This window comes from Aulonocara sp. 'chitande type north' Nkhata Bay, linkage group LG23, assembly GCF_057382095.1.
Source record: "Aulonocara sp. 'chitande type north' Nkhata Bay isolate Kocher_YH1m ecotype deep benthic linkage group LG23, A_spYH_male_GT1.1, whole genome shotgun sequence".
In the NCBI taxonomy this organism is placed as follows: domain Eukaryota; kingdom Metazoa; phylum Chordata; class Actinopteri; order Cichliformes; family Cichlidae; genus Aulonocara; species Aulonocara sp. 'chitande type north' Nkhata Bay.
The window spans coordinates 11,406,408-11,428,361 of record NC_141365.1 but is presented as its reverse complement, the minus strand read 5'-3'; the positions used below and the strand labels follow the sequence as shown (position 1 = coordinate 11,428,361).

At 41.3% G+C, this 21,954-nt stretch overlaps 1 protein-coding gene across 2 annotated transcripts; it reads left to right on the top strand.

Moving 5' to 3' along the window:
* Nucleotides 1–293: 293 nt before the first annotated feature.
* On the top strand, nt 294–21,253 carry chd1l (chromodomain helicase DNA binding protein 1-like). 2 transcript variants are annotated; one of them, XM_086283901.1, is made up of 26 exons: nt 294–437; nt 649–761; nt 1,273–1,379; nt 1,466–1,577; nt 1,676–1,707; nt 2,229–2,310; nt 2,399–2,561; nt 2,744–2,899; nt 3,609–3,701; nt 3,849–3,945; nt 4,079–4,152; nt 4,321–4,431; nt 5,673–5,787; nt 9,250–9,403; nt 9,561–9,750; nt 11,598–11,743; nt 12,871–13,034; nt 13,135–13,331; nt 14,218–14,316; nt 14,405–14,475; nt 14,711–14,825; nt 15,611–15,719; nt 15,800–16,030; nt 16,221–16,302; nt 16,488–16,621; nt 19,294–21,253. In XM_086283901.1, the coding sequence occupies exons 1-25, from the start codon at nt 344–346 to the stop codon at nt 16,608–16,610; spliced, it is 3,030 nt and encodes a 1,009-aa protein (XP_086140027.1). In that variant the 5' UTR covers nt 294–343; the 3' UTR covers nt 16,611–16,621; nt 19,294–21,253. The 2 variants fall into 2 exon arrangements, with proteins under 2 accessions (XP_086140027.1, XP_086140026.1); XM_086283900.1 differs by having other exon boundaries at nt 16,488–21,253.
* The last annotated feature ends 701 nt before the right edge of the window (nt 21,254–21,954 follow it).

Genomic DNA, 21,954 nt, shown 5'->3' with positions numbered 1-21,954 from the left:
TTATCAGGCACTTAGTTACTAGCGACCTGTCACAAAAAGCCAAAGTTTGTAAAATGTGCAAATTCTTAATCGTTTCTAGAATTTAAAAACAGTTTTCCCCTTATATTCTGTAGTTGCATTTATGTTTGCATATATTTCCCGTTTTCCTAGCAAAATATAAAGAAATGAGCGTTGCTCAAGAAAGAAAACAAACTTTTGGCGAAGTTTAAAAAACCGCGCGCCTTTCCGTAGCGTCACGTGACCCAGTCAGGAAGCATAAACTGCATGAAAACAACAGTGGGAACTCGCATGTCTGCGATAAAGTCGTCTTTCGTATAAATTGTAGTCCTGCCGGTCAGCAAACATGTCGGACATTTTGGTGAGAATAAAAAACAGCATCGCGGAGAAAAAGAAGGCGGATGTTGCTCAAAGTGACCTGAAGAAATGGGGATTGAGAGGTAGAAAGGCTATTTTTAACCTGGACGACTGACCTGCAAAGTACATACAAACTTCAGGCTGTCTTCACTCATTCACAGTGACATGGCGTTTTCTGTGGATACAAACTAAACGCACTTAGAGCAGATTAATACACTTTCAGCGCCGTCCTACATGTAATTTTCAGAGATTATATTAAACGTGCTCCAGCGGTGATGATCTTTCTCCTCACAGGGATACAGCTGAGACCCTACCAGCTGGACGGGGTGCACTGGTTAACTCAGTGCCTGAAGAACCAGCAGGGATGCATCTTAGGAGACGAGATGGGCTTGGGTAAAACCTGCCAGGTATGACATCATCTGTTTACCTGTAATCCAGAGCCCTGGCATGGCTGGACAGTTTTTATATAGGCGGTGAGGCTTGGAGCATCTGTTACACTGGGGGTGCCCAGAAGTTGATTCTAAAAAGCCTCAGTGCCATGTGACATATCAATTGTGCCTTTCGTTATATTTTTTATAGCACTTTTCTGTCACTTGGACCTAACGTGACATTTGTATAATTACTATAATTACATTTATTTTAATGCAGTTTTTCTACTCCATAGGCTTACACCTTTATAACATTAGCATACACTGGATCAGAGCCAGTGCTCTTCAAAGTTAAGCAATGTTTCTCTGAAGAGAGATTCTTGGTTTCCAAGTGGCTTGTTAGACAAATTACACACTTTGCTTCAATTGAATGAGAAGTTTTCCCCTTATGTGTCACACACTCATGAATCTGACCATTTGGGGGCTGCTTTATATATGGCTTATTATTTACATGTTCTAACGGTGTCCTGGTCATCATGTATCCCTTCAGACAATCTCTCTGCTGGTGTACATGTCAGGGGCTCTCAGGAAGAAAGGACCATTTCTGGTGCTGAGCCCACTCTCTGTCCTGGAGAACTGGAGGAATGAGTTGGAAAGGTGGAGCTACATTAATCAGTAATTGCATTTCATTTGATAATGTGCTTTTAGCGCTGTCTGTAAACCTGTGTGTGCCTCGCTTTCAGCTTCGCTCCCTCACTGACGGTCCTGGTTTACAAAGGAGACAAAGAAAGGCGGACAGAGATCCAGCAGGAGGCGAACTCTCAGGACTTCCATGTTCTTCTCACTACATATGAGGTCGGAGGCTATTAAGTGAAAACAAAACAGGATAAGGTTTCACCTTTGTTAAAACTGATATATATATATATTTTTTTTTTTTTACCTGTTATTTCCAGCTGTGTCTCAAAGATGCTTCATTCTTGAAACGGTGAGTTTGTACTTATTCTTGATCTACATAAACTACTCTGGAAGCAATGTACTGTGAGGAAAATTTAACTGTGGGGTCCTAATACAAGTTTATATAGTTTTAAGCAAGAGGTGACAGAAAAAAGGATCAGTACCAACAGAGATATTGCTTTTAGGTCGCTCTGTGTCGGCTCTTCCCGGCCTTCACCTAGTAAGATCGGCTTAAACTGTAGTTATCTAGGTTAGCGACCTGTATGCCTGAGATGATCATGTTATTCTAGCCACACTACAAAACCAAGACTAGAAAAAACTGTCACAAACAAAGCTTTAATATTAGTCTGAAGCCTGTGTGTCTGTAGTAATCTACAGAGATTATTAGAGAGGGGTCATTCTTTTAAACGTGAGCCATTTTTAATATAAGCAATCCACCTTTGTATCAAATTATATGTGACAGAAGAAAAGGAAGAGAATAATGGTCTTTAAAGGTTTGTTCACTGAGAACAAAGTTTTCATGTGCTGATATTTCCCTGATCTCTTCCTCAGGTGGAAGTGGAAGGTGCTTGTGGTTGATGAAGCTCACAGGTTGAAGAATCAAAACTCGCTGTTGCACAAAACTTTGACAGAGGTACTAAGCAACACCTGGTTTGGGCAGATTTCTTCATTGTCTTTCCCTTGACCTCTTAAATCAGTTTGTTTGTGTTCTTCTCTTGTAGTTTTTCGTGGGATTCAGAGTCTTGCTGACAGGGACTCCCATTCAGAACAACCTGCAGGAGCTCTACTCCCTGCTGAGCTTCATCCAGCCCAATATCTTTATACCAGAAGACACAGACAGCTTTGTCAACTCTTACTCTGATGTACAAAGTCAGCCTGCGTTGGGTACGATACATAATTATAGCATAACAAAGCATAGCTTACATTCAGTGTTATTTCTGAGTCCATGCGTCTCTCCATATCCAAATAAATGTTTTGAAATATAATGGGTGAATATTGGTCACGAAAAAGTGGAGTACAGTAATGCACTGTAGGAACGCTAACCATGAATCTTATTACTTTTATAGCTGCTGAGCTCCAAAGCATCCTGGAGCCCTTCCTGCTCCGTAGAGTCAAGTCTCAGGTGGCCGTCGATCTGCCCAAGAAAACCGAGCTGGTGGTTTATCACGGCATGTCCGCTCTGCAGAAGAAATACTACAAAGCTGTTCTGATGAAGGATCTGGGTGAGACTTGGGCGCTATGGTGTGCTGTGTCATTTATAAATGCATTTTCTCTGCAGTACTTACCCTGCCTCTTTACTTATAGCATTAGCAAGAAAGCACCAGCTCAGCTTATCACTGATTTTTACAGTTGGCATAACAGACACTAAATCCTGACTTCTCTCTATCAGTTCTCTCTATTTTAGAGTTGGTTTTAAGGTTTTACTCATCACCTTAAAGAACTTCTGGGTCTGGTCTCCAGCTGTGTAGGAGAAATGTGCTATTTTTTTGTCTGTTCCAAAGTCGATGAATAAACCTGAAGGTGATCAAGGCCCCCCAAGGCACGAATATTCTGAGCTCTCATGGTTGCTTCATAGCTTTTATTATTAGTTTACTAGTTTTACTAGGGATGTTCCTGGCAACTAATTTCTCAGTCAACTAAACGAGGAACAAAAATGAGACTAACCAACTAGTCTACATCTAAGAAACACTCGGGTGTTAAGTTACATTTGAGAACCACCAAAAACTCATAACAAAGGCATTTTGTTATGTCCTTATGTCCTTGTTTCATGTCTTATAACTTTACACTGATTTTGTTGTTGTTTGATTTTGGCTTTTTCCACTTTGTAGGCTGTTTTTAAAGGTGCCAAGTGGAAATAATAGTTCTAATAGTATCTGTTTAGTGGCATCAGTCATTTGTAAATTCAATCTGCTTCTAAAACTCTTCTTTCAGAGGCTTTTGGAAATGACCAAGGCAGCAAAACTCGGTTGCTGAACATCTTGATGAACCTGAGGAAGTGTGTTGACCACCCTTATCTGTTTGACGGTGAGAGGTGCAGAGTGATGATGTAAAAAAGACTGGCTTTAGTTCTCTCTGCTACAGGAAAGACCTGAGGCGTAGGTGTGTTTTCAGTGGGACAGGATAAAGCCGCTTCCATTACATTCTATGTTTGTGTGTCTGTTTCTTGGATAGGAGTTGAGCCAGAGCCATTTGAGATGGGGGAACATCTCATTGAAGCCAGTGGAAAACTTTGTCTTTTGGACAGCATGCTGACATTCCTCCACAAAGGGTTTGCTGATGTGTTATTTGGCTCCACCTGGTGGTTTAGTGCGGCATTGCTGTAATGCTGTGATATTCTAAGTCACATATTCGTCTTTAAATTGAGTCTTACAATATTTGTGTTTTCATATCTGTGGTTGAAGGGGCCATCGGATCCTGCTGTTCTCTCAGATGACGAGGATGCTCGATATTCTCCAGGACTACATGGAGTACAGAGGTGAGTGAGAGTGAACATGAGGGGTTATTGTTCATTGACTTACTATTAATTGTTCTTAATGGCATGAATTAATTAGTAATTATTCTCATTCTTCATAATGGCAAACTTGAAAACCATTTGATTTATTCTTAGTTATAAATAAATGCTGAATTCAGCTTTTCTGTTCAGGTTACAGCTACGAACGTCTGGATGGGTCAGTCCGAGGGGAGGAACGAAACCTAGCAGTGAAAAACTTCAGCAGCAAAGATGTCTTCGTCTTTCTGCTCAGCACTAAAGCCGGTAAATAAAGCCCTGGTGTAGTATTTTCTTTGATATACTTATATATAAACTCATGTTAAACCGTTTCAAGTAATGAAGTCTATTCAAGTAATTCCTGTGAGTCAATAGCGCAGACTTCCGACTGATCTAAATGTTCAGTTTCAGTCAGGTTCTCCTTTTTTTCCTTTTTTAAAAACCTTTTTTTCACTCAATGAGTGCAGATATTCCTAATATGGTCATCAGAGGCACCGGAGCCCCACCCAGCTGCTGTCGGCAATCAGAAAAAAGGTGGAGGACCTAAAATTACTTGTTTCAGTCAGAGGATGAACTGAGGGGCTGCATTTTGAACTCGTTCAGAGCTGTTCTAGTAGAAGAATGGAAATGCAGAGCTGGGACAGAATAGGTTCTATTTAAGATATTCTTCAGACAAATGTCTGGATCTTTTGCTTTTTCATTTTACTGCAACATAACTAATATAACTCACTGGTAAATGTCACATGGAGAGCCCATACAAGAAGTGGCTGTTATTGGTTAGCCACAGAAAATTTCAGAGGGATGTTTAAGAAGCAGGTCTTTAGGCAGGAGGATGTGGAAAAAAGCTGGCATTTGTTTACAAAATGCAGCTTCAGAGCAAGCTACCACCTCTTCCCTCCCCTGCTACTCAATACCAAATACTTCTGCGCTCTCAGCCTCACCTGCATGGGCAAGAAACGGGTAGACAAAACCTAAATAGTAGATCGGTCAAAGACGATCCTGAAAGAGATCCTGGTTCCTGCTAAAAAAAACACAAACCTAAATAGGGATAGAAAGTCATCATATGATCCGCTATCACGCACCCCACTGGTTATGATTGGGAACTAGGCATATGAAAAGGGGAAGCAGTAACCCCTTCTACTGTAGACATTTTAGATGCCAAAAGTGCTGAGAGTGCATTTCACAAACAAGACTGTGGCAATTTTTAAGATAACACTTCTGTGAACTCTGCTGTAGATTCAGATATGCAGACAAGCCTGCAAGCTCAGCTTGAGCTGACTTTCTAACACAGAAGTGGCTTAGAGAGGAAAGGGGAGTGATGACAGGAGATAAGAGCTGCAGCAGAATGAAACGCCTGTGTAAATAAGGCCAGCATGTTTCCTGTCACAGATTATGATTTTCTTTAACCTGTTTACAGTAAATGCACCAATCCTACTGTTTCTTTATTGCGTGCACAAAAATCGAGAGCCACAATTTTCAGTTTTTGTTCTTTCCCTCTGTCTTTGCAGGGGGAGTAGGGATGAACCTGACAGCTGCTGACACTGTCATTTTTGTGGATAGTGACTTCAACCCTCAAAATGACTTGCAGGCTGCCGCACGCAGCCACCGGATTGGTCAGAACAGGTGAAGCATACGAGAAATGATTCCAAGCAGGATCCAATCGGTATTTCATTTAGGTGTCCTGAAAGTCGCACCGTTTCGCAAAGGGACGTGCAGCATTGACAGCACAAAGAAGTGGTGAAAACTTCTGCACGATGTCCTGTTTTGCTGAAGAAAATAACTATCTCATTAGGCTTATCTCTAGTTAGGTGTGAAAGAGTACTCCCTGCATGCAACCTAGCTATTGCACATCAATAAGGCTTCATAGGGATGCTTACAGAAAGCAACAAAATTGATGCAGCAGAGCGAGACAAAAATGTTAACACTTACTTTGGTAGTGTTTTTCCATATTTTTATTTTTTCCCATGCTGGGGAACAATGTCTGCGATATCTTTTGATTTATGTCGTAAAAACAAGTTAAACAAGCCAAGATTATGTTGCACACTCATCATTTCACAACCAGCAACATGAGGGCATTGCCAGGAGGTTCTCGTTGAAAGAATTCCTGCACCTCCTGAGCTGTCCTTGGCTGCTTTACTTTTACTCTGTGGTCCAGCTCACCTGAAACCATTTCCGTTGGGTTTAGGGTGGATGATTGTGAGTGGCAGGCCTGAAAGTGTGTTTTGGCTCATTATTAAGAAAAACAATTGAATTTTCATTGAACTTGTTAAGTCTTGCTGTAGTATCATGACTGTAGTATGAGTGCAGAGCTCCCCTTTTGTTTTTCTTTCATGCAGTAACTGTTGTTGAAATAACCGGACCAGTTCAGGCAGTGCAGTTCGTGTATTATGCAGAGACCAGCTTAAAATCGAATGAATTGTTAGAGGTGTCACGTTGATATACTGATCTGTTCACAACAAGCGAGAAAATATTCCACCTTAAAACTTAGTGGTTGTCGCTGTCTCCATTTAGCTTCTTATTAAAGATTATGTGTTATGTTGTTTCAATATTTATATAACCCTTTGTCCTCTGGTTAGACAGAAACTCTATATTTCTTTTAAAGAAATATATAGCTTTTAAAATATTTGTAGGATACGTTGCAAAAAATCAGGTGCAGGGTGGGGATCAACAGGTAGAGCATTCAGAGGTGAGGTACAAATACGGCTGATGGAGAGGGGCATACTGGCAAAGAACGAGATGAGTTCGGAGAGAAAGATATGATCTGTTGTTAGTTATTCGAATATTTTACATATTATAATATTTTGCACATATCTGCAAGTCGCAACACATCACACTACACCTCCAACAGCTGACCTTAAGAGTGGTTTCACCATGAACTTCAGGCGAATGCGCATCAAATCCGACTTTTTTGACCCTTTGCGACCCATATCCGATCATGGTATGACAGTGTGAACAGCACAAATCTGATATTTTCAAATCCGATCTGGGTCACTTTCGTATGTGGTACTGAATCCGATACATATCCGATGTTTTAGAAAGCGACTGCTGTTTGAACGGTCACGTCGCATTAAATCAGTCTTCTACGTCACTGACACAAGACAGACGCCAAATATCAGCGCCCAAGAAGACATCGCGAACGCTTGCTGGCCATCCAGTGAAACTGTTTGGAAGACAACGTTGGAGAAACGTGAACATTTGTACTGTATAATCTGCAGATTCTGACAGAAATCTGCAACTATCGCTCCTCTCTAAAACCGCAATAAGGATAATTATTAGGCCATATCTAAATAACTTGATAACTTAAAGCAAAATTGGGAAATGTAAAGTCCGAAACAAGTCTTTATATTAACAGCCATCAGTCAAATAACACTGTTTGGTCTGGGTCTAAACAGAGCGCGTTGTGTGTGACGTCTTCTTTTGCGCATGCGTTTTATTTGTAGTGTGAACAAGCAGACAAAAAAATCGGATTTGATCCAAAAATTGGATTTGAGCATTAAGACCTGCAGTATGAACGTAGCCTAAGTTTCGATTAAATGATCTACTTGGTCTTCATGTCTTTTTCTCTTGTGGTGGTCTTCATTAAAGGGGACATGAAACACTACACATATAAAGGTTATTTATAACACTGAGACCTACTCTCAACTGACATAGATGTAACACTGTCTGTGAAACTGGATTTAAGAAATAAATACCTAAAGTTAAACATCTTTAACACCATCTTCTGTCAGTAAATGACGTTAACCGGTTGGTTGGTTGCAGCTAATAAACTTACATTAGTTTCTGTTAGCTAACTAGTGACAGAACCGATAACTCCAAGAAGAGCAAGGAGACTAAAAATAAAAACAACTAAAAATCAGTCTAAAGGGGTCATTTTTGTGTTGCTACAATGAGTTTTATGTTACGTTGTTTACTTTCACTCTCCGTCTCGTTAGCAGTATCTGGCTCCCCGCTGTTTGGCTAGCTGCACTCAAGGGGGAAAATCGAGCTGTTAGCCGTAATATTCGGGTTTGTTACGCACTTTATAAATGAGGACTGCGTGGAGGTGGAGGAGAGCCTGTTTGATCCAGGTGTGAGGTGATTCACCGGACCGACAAGCTGGTGTTAGAAACTCACATTTTTCCTCGTCTGGCCAAGTAAGGGGCGCAGTCAGCTGATGCGATCAAAACTATTTTATGCAGTAAAAAAATCTTTCTTTTCCCACGAGCACATCCAGTTTACAACATAACAGCACTACATGCACACCACAAACATAACTGTGTTTCTTACTGAAGCACGATTGGATATCCTAACAGTATGTCTGTAGGAAAAGTAGGCCGATGCGTGCCATGGACAAAACAACAATAAAAAATCTGTCACTTTTTAAAATAAAATGTAAATTAGCCTTTATATGTGTTGCGTTTCATGTCCCCTTTGATGGCTTTTGTGACTGAACTTGAAAGGTTTTTGAAGTGTTCTGGACTAACAGACTTTCATGTTTTAAGGTAGTATTAGTCGGTTGTTCTCCTTAACATTGTGGGGGTGTTTGCTGTATACCAACACTGCCTTGGCATGACACTGTCAGTCTGGCATCAGTCAGCTAGACTGCTGACTTGGCTGCCATACTCGGCTCTGACTTAGCCAGTAGATATCAGGTCCAAGAGATCTGTTTACGTCCGTAATGACTGTAAATTTGTTTCAGAACAAGGCTAGATAATAACCCATACTTATCGTGAATTTCAGCAAATGTAGACTCTCTTTTGCGCCACATAGACTGTATGTAATCAAATCTCAGACATGATTGGTTAATAGATCTCCAACCACTGTATATGTACCTACATTTACAGTCTCAGACTGCTGCAGTTGAATTTATATACGTTTATCCTTTCAGTTTGATTCACCTAACTTTTAGTCTATTTTTATTACATTTTCTATTGTATGAGTGTGAAGCACTTTGCAGTAATCTACAGGAAATGAGCTATAAAAGTAAAGATTAATTGACTGATTGATTATGGGTAGCTTGAGCTTTACTCTATGAATTTAACAATTCTCAACTTAATGGAAGTTCAATGTGATGTTGGGGTTCAATATTTGAATGATTTCCTACAGGCCTGTGAAAGTGATCCGCCTCCTGGCACGAGACACTGTGGAGGAGATCATGTACTCTCGCGCTGTGTCCAAGTTGCAGCTCACCAACACTGTTATTGAAGAAGGCCGCTTCTCTTTACTGGATCAAGCTCAGTCAGCTGCAGGAGGGCTGCAGGTTTGTGAGCTTTAAATCACTGAAAATAAATTCTATCACTGCAGGATAATCCCTGATAATCTCTGAATCCTTCAGTGCTCAGTTTACTGTGTGTCCGCTTTGTATGAAAACCTCTCCAGTTTTCACCTCCTCTGCTTACATTTCCTCTTCGGCACAGCTAAGCGAGATCTTGAAGTTTGGCATTGATAAGCTTTTGTCATCTGATGAGAGCTCCATACAAGATGTGAAACTGGAGAAGATCCTTGGCCTGTCACATAATGGTCATTGGGTGGATGATGAGGACTACTCCCAGCATGAAGAAAATGAAGAGGATGATGAAGGGAAAGGATCTGAAGCTGACGGGCAGAGTATGTTTCATTATAGTGTACATGTTGAAATCTCAAATCACTATGGGCTATTCTTAGTGTGCGAATTTCAAAAACTACTAATATAATGTAACTGGTGTGGTATAGCGAACATGTTGTTCCTGCATGTAAGCGACTCCGTCTTACTTTTGGTTTTTGAACTGCAAACCACAGAGGAGAAAACACCCAAGATTGCTTCTCTTGGGCTCATCACTAGAGGTTGCAAAGAAAACAGAGGAAATCTGCAAATCACTTTAGGTCAGGAGTGACAAATTTAGTTTCACATAGGGCTGCAAGAGAAAATGAGAATCACATTGAGAGTAAGACAGATAAGTGTTCAAATACAGTCCTATAAAAATAAAAAAGGTAAAAACAACCTTACTTCTTCCATAGGGATTAAAAGGGTACATTGCAGCCAGGTGCTGCTTATCGAATGTAGTATAAAAGCAGAGATTTTACCAGTTTTCTGTTTTGGTATATTGAGGTGTGTGTTAACACAATGCCACAGCCTTTCCAGGAGTGGATGTCCCAGTAAATTCACCTTGAAGTCAGACAGTGCAAGGCTCAAAGAAACTGCAAAAAAACCTTGGAGTGGCATCTGAGACTCTACAGGCCTCAGTTAGCATGTTAAATGTTAAAGTTCATGACAGTACAGTTAGAAAAACATGGAAGAATCCTGGAAGGATTACCAGGAGAAAACATCTTCTCTCTACGGCATCACAGCTTAGGTTTGCAAACCTGCATCAGCCCAAACCACAAGACTTGGGCAACAACATCTTTTGACTGAAGACACCCAATTGGAGGTGTTTGGCATAATGCACGGCGCCATGTTTGTCACAAATACCTATTGCATGCTGTCAATCGTGGCGGAGGCATGATGATCCGGGCTCGTTTTGCAGCCACAGCATCAGGGAACATTGCAGTCAGTGACTCGTCCATGAACTCCTCTGTATAACAAAGTATTCTAGAGTCAAATATGAGGCTGGCTGCCTGACCGAAGCTGGGTCATGCAGAAGGACAATGATCTCAAACACAGCAGCAAATCTACGGCAGAATGTCTGAAAAGGTAAAGAATCAAGGCGTTACAACTCAACCTGAAGACCTTCCAAGAACTAGATTATTTTTATATTATATATTAAAACCAGTCATCCCCCCCTCATACAGCTGAAGCCTAACAGCTAACTAACACAGCATGGCATAACTGGCAATGAGTGGGTACTTTTTTTTTTTCTTTTTTTTTTACCATGAAGAAAGGCCCGTTTACTGATGTGTCATAAAATGACGGCTGTTTTTAAATGATATAATTTGTATCATCATTTTGAATTCAAACACCAGCAGAGATACTGAGTCATGGACAGCAAAGAGGGGCGGGAAGGTGCTCCGTCAAAAAGACACAAATCTAGAGCAAAATAAGTTTGAACCCATCTCAAAGTGACGACTCTGTAAAAGGAAGTCTCACCGCAGCACAGGAAATGAAAGTCAGGGAGGCCATTAAGAAGATGATTTTTCTGAGAAAGTGTTTCGGGTGTAATGTGCAGCAAATTTCATCCCAATAAATTAGATGATTCCATAAAATTTTCCTCACGGGCAACGAGATAAGTTTAAGTAGAGAAAAATGGGCTTTTGACAAAATGAAAGCAGGACAAACTAAATATGTCTTGCCCCCGATGTGATTCTCATTTCTCTCGTGTCCCTTAAGTTTGACACCTCCATTAAAAGCCTTTAAAGAAGCCAGGAGCCTGTTAGTTTACATGCAGATTTTGACCTCCTCTGTGCTTCATCACAGCCGACATAGTCTTTTCTCTCTTTGTGATGATTATCTCAAACCTCTGTCCCCTCTGCTCCTTTAGACCACCTGTACTTCTTTGAGGGGAAAGACTACAGTAAGGACCCCAGCTCTGAGGACCAGAAGAGCTTTGATCGTTTGTTGGAGGAGCAGCTGACCGGGTTTCCGAGAGCAGCAGGAGAGGGACGAGCTCTGCGACACAAAACTGGAGTAAGACGCCCCGACTTTAAATTAAAACAGAATTATCTTTGTAAGGACATGCATCCCACATGAGGTTAGTTATGTATAGACAGAATGCTGAAAACGTAAAAGAAATTAGCCATGTTAGACACTCATCGTGGCTCTGCAGTTTAAAGTTAATTAGCAGACGAGGAACACTTGGACGGAGGACACATCCACCCCCATGAAAAATGAAGGGAACACTGTGATGATCACAGTAGCTGACTAAAAACTTCACAGGCACATCTATGAAGGTCATTGCTTTGAATTCAGGTGAAGAAGTAGTTCAGACTTGTTGTCGATTTCTCATAATAATGCTGCCTCTTTTATTATTGTTGGACGGATTGTTATCTCTTCCTTTCAGGATGTTGCAGGTGATTGAAACGTTCCGCAGGCTGTTTTTGGTCCTCGGTCATATTTCACCATTACATGTCACAATTTTTCCTTCAGCTGTCAGCCTTTTTTTAATGTTATCAAAAGTGAATACCAGTTAAAACCTATTTTAATCACAAGATTCTTGTTGCCTTGGGTTTTTTCCCTACCACACACAGTGTTGTAGCTCCTATGGGACCGGGTTGTTAACTCTGGAGGAGCTGTAGCTTTAACATCGCTAACGAGAGCATTATAGTTAACGAAAACTAACTAAGCTAGTTTTTGTTAACTTTGCTAAATATTCAAACACTGTCACATTGGTAGATGTGTTTATTGAGAATGGGATCACCGCAGGACTGACAGTCAACAGTTAGAAAGCTTTGTTTATATTATAAATTCTACTTTCTTACATTTTGCGCCTGACAAATATTATCCACCTCAAAATTCTCCAAATACCAAAGCGATTACTGAAACTCATAAAATCTCAACTGAAATTAAACTGCACAAATAAAAAAATGGAAAATGGATCAAATGTATACTCTGGACTGAGCAACATTTAATTGACTTTAATTTTATCTGTGGGTTGATTTGAATGAATATTACAGGAAATCCCAGCAACCACAAAAACCCAGGCTTTCAGTGTTACTTAAAGGATGGATACAAAGCAGCCTCACATGTTTTCTTACGCTGATAATCCCAGTGTTGCAAGCGTTATATGAGTGTGATTTTTCTCGATGGGTTCTCAGGTTTCACTGTCGGTAGCCCTTGGGATTCCAACGAGGAAGAGGAAGCCTGTCACGGAGGCTGAGCTGGAGCTGAGGCGGCAGAGGAGGGAGGAGGCTGCAGCCAAGAGAGCCAAAATGCAGGAGGAGATGAAGAAGAAGCAGGAAGAGCAGAAATACAAGAAAAAGTAAAGATTTATTAGTTTATTTGCTTTTTTAAAACAATTCTGAGACTTCTTTTGCACAAACAGTTTTTCCCTTTATTTGACTTGTGGGTTCGTTGTGCAGAATGGCCTGGTGGGAGTCCTGCGGGTACAGATCTCGGTGCCTGCCGTCTGTGGACAGTGAGGAAGAGGAGGAAGAAGAGGAGGATGGCAGCAGCATGTGCTCCACAGACTCTGACAGCACGGATATCCACTACGTTCTGGGGGATGTTACTCATCCTCACACCGCCCGGGGAGACGCCATCATCGTCCACTGCGTTGGTACGTGCCCCATTTTTCTTGTTACTTCGTAAACTGACACATTAGAATTTTTTTAATTCAGTGTGCGCTTTGTAGGAACTATAGATGGATATGGACATTACATGATGTCACCTTTCGGTACAGGTACAGGTGCTAAGTAATAAGCTAAGACCAAGAATTATTTTCACCAGAATTAAAGCACAAACTTCAGCTCCTCATATGGTCTGGTGAGTAAAACATATGATGTGCATTGGATTAAAAATCCTCCAAAAAGCACCAACAGTGGAGAGGTTGAACCTGAATAAGACTGTCAGGACAGCTGTCAGTCACAGTAACCACATCCTTAGCATTAAGTCTCTCAGTTTTAGGAGGCTACTAGATAATTACCTGTTATTACAGTGTGATACACTAAAAGCCCTGACTTATAGTGCAAAAGTTAACAAAAAAGTACAAAATTGATCATTTTCTTGTGCAAAGCAAATAAGAACTACTGAACGACTCACTAATGGAAATAGGAAAGAAAAAAAAAGTCTGTTGAGCAGACCCTAACCAACGGTTTCTACCTTAGAGAAGCTGATTAATGCCAACATGGTGCCAAACAGGCCTCTGTAGAGAGAAAGATTTATCTTACACAAAAGAGAACTAGATCTGTACCAGTTGCAGCAGGACTGAATGTTGGATTGCGTAAAAGAACCTGGTGTGAAAACTTTGATGTCGTGCAAAGTCTTAAATAATACCTTAATTTATCAGTTCAAACCAAAACAACTGGCAACATGTCAGATGGTAACTTTGCCACGATATGATGCAGGTGTGGCTTTTAATTCGTGTTTGGTGCGCCTTGGGCACAATAAGTTTGAAAACCAAACCACAGCATGTGTTATTTACCAAAGTAGTGATTCCTGTGTAGATGACTCAGGTCGGTGGGGAAGAGGAGGTCTGTTTACAGCACTGGAGGTGAGATCAGACGAGCCGCGAAAGCAGTATGAGTTAGCTGGAAAGATGAAAGGTAAGATTGACAGTAAAAAAGCATTTTATTTCTTCTTTGGTGGTCTGACTAAAGAATGAGTCACAAAATTAAATATGATTTGTTTCAGATTTGGATCTTGGAAGTGTGCTTCTGTTCCCAATTAATGACAAACAGTCCAGATTGAACAGCCAAGATCAAGTAGGTTCTGGTTGAAGAACTCTGCTGCATAAAACACCCTGAATGTCTTAAAAAACATGCTTGTTTCACAATATTTTTTGTTTCTTTGCAGTAGTAGTGATCAGTTGTGTGATATACCTGCTTTGGGTTAATGTGTGGTGACAGGCTTGCAAAGCTGTGAGGAACAGCACTCAGTGCCATGCAACAGTGATCAGATAATGTGTTGATCAGCTTCCATCTCCTTCCTGTCACCCAGTTAGCCCTAATAGTGGCACAGCAGCGAGACAAAGCCAACAACTTGTCTGGGATCTTTCTGAGTGCTCTGGATGAAGGCCTGAAGAAGATTTACAAAGCGGCCAAAAGAACCAAGGGTGCAGTAAAGCATTTCATGCTATTTTAATACAAAAAAGTGTGAAATGTCTTTTTTTTGTTTTCATGTAGCCTGAGACTGGTGAAATTGTGAAAAAAAAATTTTTAAGTGTCAAGTCAGCAGTGCTCACATAAACCCTTGTAAAGGTTCGAATAATAACCAAACACCTTACAGTAATAACACACATTGAAAATGATGCGTTATTACTGTAAGACCTGATTGGCAGGATTTACAGGACGTGCTGTGTGCCATCTGATGTGTGCACGCACAAATTCTTACAAACACAACTGCAGAAGAACAACCAATGAAGCGGGAATTTATATTTCCTCTAGTTATGTTGCACGCTAGATGAACTGATTAAAAGACTTTGCACTCGCTGCTTTTGCTGTTTGTGCCCCAAAATCAACCGATACCTTTAAGAAACTCGTAAAGACGCTTCTTAAATCTTACATTTAGTAATCGAGGCACAGCTGTGCACATTATCAAACCAGGTTTGTTTTCTTTCTCCCTCTCTTCTCTCTTTGGCTCAATAGGTCTTTATTGCAAATACTCTTCTTTTTTTATGCCTCTTAAATTCTTTGTGACTTGATTATTATTTCTCCTCATGTCCTTTGAACCTTTACACGTGATACTGGGCTACAAATAAATTGGCTTGACTTAATTCTCATTCACCACAGTGTTTTCTTATTGTTGTAACCCTCTGCACTAAAATACTTTCAATGGTAAAGACTGCAGAAGGCTACTGCTAACAGCCACTAACCCTTGTTGTCTTTTTCCCACACAAAGCAAGTGTTCATCTTCCACGTATCGGTCACGCTACCAAAGGTTTCAACTGGTACGGCACAGAGAGGCTCATCAGGAAGCACCTTGCTTCCAGAGGCATCCCCACATTCATGTATCTTTTAGTGCTTTCAGAGCATGGACTCAGTAGTAGTAGTTGTGATGTCTGTAATCTTCTCTTAACCAAACTTTCAGATACTATCATAGCAGAAATGTCAAGAACACAGCTATACCCCAGACATCCACTTCAGCATCCTCCCCGGGGCTACAGTTGCAAAATTCTGATGACACCGACTCTGCAACCTCCGGGCCCTCGGCTACACTCCAGAGCCCTGCAGACCTCCCTAGTTTCATGAACGGGGTCCGTGTGTTTTTCTACAACTTGCCTGCATCAGAGAGGAAGAGGCTGGCCCGCTATCTTATCACATATCCTTTAATACTGGTTGCCACAGCTTGGTGTTTTAACAGTTACTGTCTCCTGCGTGCTTTCATCTGCGGCAGTTTGTGTGGTTTTGTTGAGAAAAGAGCCCGAAAGCTTAAAAGCCACAATTGCGAACTACAGAGGTGTGGTACGATGCTCAAATAATGTTATAACTCCTCCTTAGCTGAAGTGCACTTATGATGGAGATGAGGAGGAGATCATGAGTCCGGATGTCACCCACATAGTAGCAGAGGTGGAGAACAACATCCACTCACAGGTTAGTGTCATGGTAACTCTCACTGATGCTTATCTGACGTTTGACATACATAATCTTTTCCAGTAATGTTTATTTGTCGAGGTGGGGCGGAAAGAGTTACGAGGCATTTTCTTGAGGCAGATTAAATTTCTTTAGGTTGTAAACGATGTAAATTAAATACTATCTCTTTGTTTTGTTCGAACCAGGAGCTCCAGGATCTGCTGCGTCAGTACAGTCAGGCTGTTCCTGTGCAGAGGGCCTGGCTCGAGTCCTGCTTTTCCAAACAAACAAGAATCAACACTGCACAGTACCTACATAAGCTCAGATAACACACTGTTTTTTTTGAAACGATGATTTATTGATTTTGTCAGAACAACACGAACAGCAACAAGTCAGCACAGCCAAGCACAAAAAAAAAAAAAAAAAAAAAAAAAAAAAGATAAAGCAAATGCAGGTATATGAGTTACCAGTACACACGCCTGGGACAAAATATGTAAAGCGTTTCACATTCGAAGTCAAGGGAAACAATAAATAAAAAAAAAAAAAAAAAAAAAAAAAAAAAAGGGGGGGGGAAACACAGACATTAATCAGTGTGTTTAAAAACAAACTGCGAGTCCCCTTTATGTAATAGCACAGTAAGGTCATGAGGTAGGTGATCAAGCAGAGGCTGCCATATGCTACAGAATGCATTACAATTGCCCTTTATGATGGCACTGAGGCGCTCCATCGGCAGCACCCTGAGCAGTTCTCTGTACCACTGTGTAACAGTAGGAGGCCGTCTCTGAATCCATTGAAACAGTACACATCGCCTCGCCAAATGTAAAAGTTTACTTAACAAAAGCATCTGTACAGAAGACAGAGAGAGCCCTTCTATAGATAGACCCAGAACGAACAGCATAGGGTTCAGTGGGATCGTTCGGTGGAAAATAGAGCAAAGCTCTATAGCAATATTCTTCCAAAATCTAGTAATTAAAGGACATTGCCATATGCAGTGGTAATAGGTCCCTACAGCCGTATTGCACTTCACACAAAGAGCAGAAATCTGAGGGTGAATTTTATTTAGGAACTCCGGCGTACGCTGTAGTCTATGTAAGATTCTGTACTGGCTTTCCTTTAGTCTGTTACAGGGAAACAATTTCATGGCAGATCTGAAAGTTTTGGACCATGCTTCCGCACCAACCTGAGCTTCGAGGTCGGTTTCCCACCGAACCCTGGCCTTATCAGTGGTTATAAAGTTCAAAGACAACAATTTCCCATAACAAAGAGAAATAAATTTCTTTTTTGTAGTCATTTCCTCGTTAACTTTGAGAAGAAAGCTTTCAACAGGGTTCAAAACTGGTTGATTGGCTGGAAATTTAAGGGAGTTCACATAATGCCTTACTTGCAGGAATCCAAAGAAGTGTTTCTGTGGTAAATTATACTTAACTTGAACTTGATTAAAGGCCATAAAACTACCCCTTTCGAACAGATCACAAATAAATCTTATACCTTTGGAATACCAATCATCAAATATATTAATGCCAATACCCGGGGGGAAAGCTTTATTCCTAGTTAGAGGCTGCAGTGCACTAGAGAAACCTCTTCTTCCGACGTGGGCAGTAATATCACGCCAAACCTTTAAAGTGGGCATCAAGACGGAGTTAGTTCTGACACCAAGAGGGAGGTCCGCCAGGTCAGTGGATAAGAGACTAAGAGGTGAGAGAGGGTCACAGCACCAGGCATCTACCGATGGTTCGCCCCGGTGAAGGAAGGAATGTAACCACCCTGAGATTATTTGTGCATGGCAAGCCCAGTAGTAATATAAAAAGTTAGGCAGTGCCTGACCCCCCTCATCCGTGGGCAGTTGTAAAATCTGTATCTTTAGTCTAGATTTCTTCCCACGCCATATGAATTTAGAAAGACATCCCTCAATCTCTATGAATGTTTTTCTGTTGATCCTGAGAGGCAACATTTGAATGGGGTATAATATTCTGGGTAGCACATTCATCTTGATTAAACTTATTCTACCCGTCCAAGACAGGGGGAGGTCAAACCACCTATTGAGGTCATTCTTGATTGAGGCCACAATCGGCTTGAAGTTCAACTTGTACAACTCCGCTGTGTCTGCGGACACCCTGATACCTAAATATGTGAAACCCGTGGTCGACCACCTGAAAGGGAAATTAGGAGGAGCGTCCCACCTCCCCCCGTCACCCAGTGGCAAAGCTTCAGATTTATCATAATTTATCTTATACCCTGAGAAGAGGCCAAATTGGTTGATGATATGTGTCAGTGCAGGAATAGAAGTTTCTGGCTTAGTGAGAAAGAGCAACACGTCATCTGCATAAAGGGAAATCCTGTATTCAGTATTCGACAAGGTCACCCCACAGATCTCAGGATCAGTTCTTATAGCCTCTGCCAGTGGCTCCAAAGCAAGTGCAAACAACAGGGGAGAGAGGGGGCATCCTTGCCGCGTTCCCCTACCCAGTGGGAAGACATCCGAGACCGAGCCATTAACCAAGACCCTTGCAGCTGGGGCCCCATACAGCAGTTTGACCCACTTGACAAATTCAGATCCCAAACCAAACCTGTCCAAAACATCAAATAGATATTCCCACTCCACCCGATCAAATGCTTTCTCAGCATCCAAAGAGATCGCAAGAGCCCTATAATTGGTGTTCTGAGAGAACTGCGCAACATTTATGAGTCGGTGGACATTGGAGCGGGAGTATCTATTCTTGACGAATCCCGTCTGGTCAGGCTTTATCAGAACCGGCAGAACCTCCTCTAAACGTCTGGATAAAATTTTGGACAGAATCTTACAATCCACACTAAGTAGACTTATAGGTCTGTAGGATGTACACAGATCCGCGGGTTTATCCTTCTTTAAGATCAGGGATATATGGGCAAGGTTTAGGGTGGGTGGAAGCACGCCCCTCTCAAGAGATTCTGTATACATTCCCAACAAAGGACCCGCCACATGTTTGGCCATTTTTTTATAAAACTCTGGCCCAAACCCTAACACACTGTTTTATTGGTGTGTTTTTAAATTACGTCATTAAATTGTGCTTCGTCACAATGAACTCTGAGTTCACTGTTGGATGCTTGACACATAGTGCAGATCATTTGATAGCTATTAAAATTGATTATCTTTAAGCAGCATAAGGAGTAAACGAACAACAACAAAGGAGGAGGTTTGATGTGTTTTACATAAATACATTACTAGGTTTAAAAGAAATATAAATGACACAAAATCATTCATACACCTAATTTTGTCAATTCAGGCTCACGGGGCATAGCCTGTCCCAGCTGTCATCCCTCGACAGGGCACCAGTGCATCATCGGGCCGGCGCACAGAGACAGACAACCATTCATACCTACTGCCAATTTACATGATTCCAAACATTCTTTACAAATAAATAACTGCAAAGTGGGGTGTGCGTAATTATTCAGCCCCCCTTTGGTCTGAGTGCAGTCAGTTGCCCATAGCAATGTCTATGGGCAACTGAGAGAGACCATAGAGACCTGATGAGTGATAATGACTAAATAGAGTGCACCTGTGTGTAATCTAATGTCAGTACAAATACAGCTGCTCTGTGACGGCCTCAGAGGTTGTCTAAGAGAATATTGGGAGCAACAACACCATGAAGTCCAAAGAACACACCAGACAGGTCAGGGATAAAGTTATTGAGAAATTTAAAGCAGGCTTAGGCTACAAAAAGATTTCCCAAGCCTTGAACATCCCACGGAGCACTGTTCAAGTGATCATTCAGAAATGGAAGGAGTATGGCACAACTGTAAACCTACCAAGAAAAGGCCGTCCACCTAAACTCACAGGCCGAACAAGGCTGATCAGAAATGCAGCCAAGAGGCCCATGGTGACTCTGGACGAGCTGCAGAGATCTACAGCTCAGCTGGGGGAATCTGTCCATAGGACTACTATTAGTCGTGCACTGCACAAAGTTGGCCTTTATGGAAGAGCGGCAAGAAGAAAGCCATTGTTAACAGAAAACCATAAGAAGTCCCATTCGCAGTTTGCCACAAGCCATGTGGGGACACAGCAAACATGTGGAAGAAGGTGCTCTGGTCAGATGAGACCAAAATGGAACTTTTTGACCAAAATGCAAAACGCTATGTGTGGCAGAAAACCAACACTGCACATCACTCTGAACACACGATCCCCACTGTCAAATATGGTGGTGGCAGCATCATGCTCTGGGGGTGCTTCTCTTCAGCAGGGACAGGGAAGCTGGTCAGAGTTGATGGGAAGATGGATGGAGCCAAATACAGGGCAATCTTGGAGGAAAACCTCTTGGATTCTGCAAAAGACTTGAGACTGGTGTGGAGGTTCACCTTCCAGCAGGACAACGACCCTAAACATAAAGCCAGGGCAACGATGGGATGGTTTAAAACAAAACATATCCATGTGTTAGACTGGCCCAGTCAAAGTCCAGATCTAAATCCAATCGAGAATATGTGGCAAAATCTGAAAACTGCTGTTCACAAACGCTGTCCATCTAATCTGAGCTGGAGCTGTTTTGCAAAGAAGAATGGGCAAAGATTTCAGTCTCTAGATGTGCAAAGCTGGTAGAGACATGCCCTAAAAGACTGGCAGCTGTAATTGCAGCAAAAGGTGGTTCTACAAAGTATTGACTCAGGAGGCTGAATAATTACGCACACCCCACTTTGCAGTTATTTATTTGTAAAAAATGTTTGGAATCATGTATGATTTTCGTTCCACTTCTCACGTGTACACCACTTTGTGTTGGTCTTTCATGTGGAATTCCATTAAAATTGATTCATGTTTGTGGCTGTGATGTGACAAAATGTGGGAAAATTCAAGGGGGCCGAATACTTTTGCAAGCCACTGTAGAAACACAAATTAACCTAACATGCATGTCTCTGAAACCTGTGCAAACAGAAATGTGAATTTAAACTGTGTAGTTTGAATTCACATCCAGTTGCAGATATGAGACATCTACAAGCTCGTTTTTAACAAAAATCAACTAACGTGGAACTATTTTAGGCTCTGAGTGACTCTGACTAAAAGAGAATGAGCCATTCTGAAGTGGACCTAATCTGCTCCTTTCCATCTCTGCATTTTTGCTACTTTGAACTCTACTAAAGTAGCTTTGCACTATTCACTACTGAAAAAATATAGCTTGCTTCTCTCCCTATAAGAGAAATTTGTTTTGATTGGCTGTCTCTCACAAATAGAAGTTTTGATCAACAGGTAGGAGGTGCTTCTGGGCTGCTGTGGCCATATTATCACTATCCCTCTGTCACTGACATCATACTTAGCTGCAGGCAGGTTTTTCCCCACTCTCGTTGTTTAGAGAAGTCTGAGGCCTGAGCTCACGGGAATTACTGGAAACTGCATTTATCCTGCATGAAGAGTAGATTATTAACTGGTGAGTTTTTCTAAATCTCCTCTTGGACACAAATTTACCCCTTCATGATCTTATTACACTTAGATTCAAATCAAATTCAAATTTTATTTGTCACGTACACAGTCATACACAGTACGATATGCAGTGAAATGCTTAGACAACTGCTCGTGACCTAAAGGGGAAAAAAAGGAAAAGGCTATGAATAAGATAGGAAATAAATATGAAAAATTAAAAAGGGTAAATTTAAATAAGGAAGGAATAAAATATAAATTAAGGTTAAAAATGAAATAACTGTACAACACAA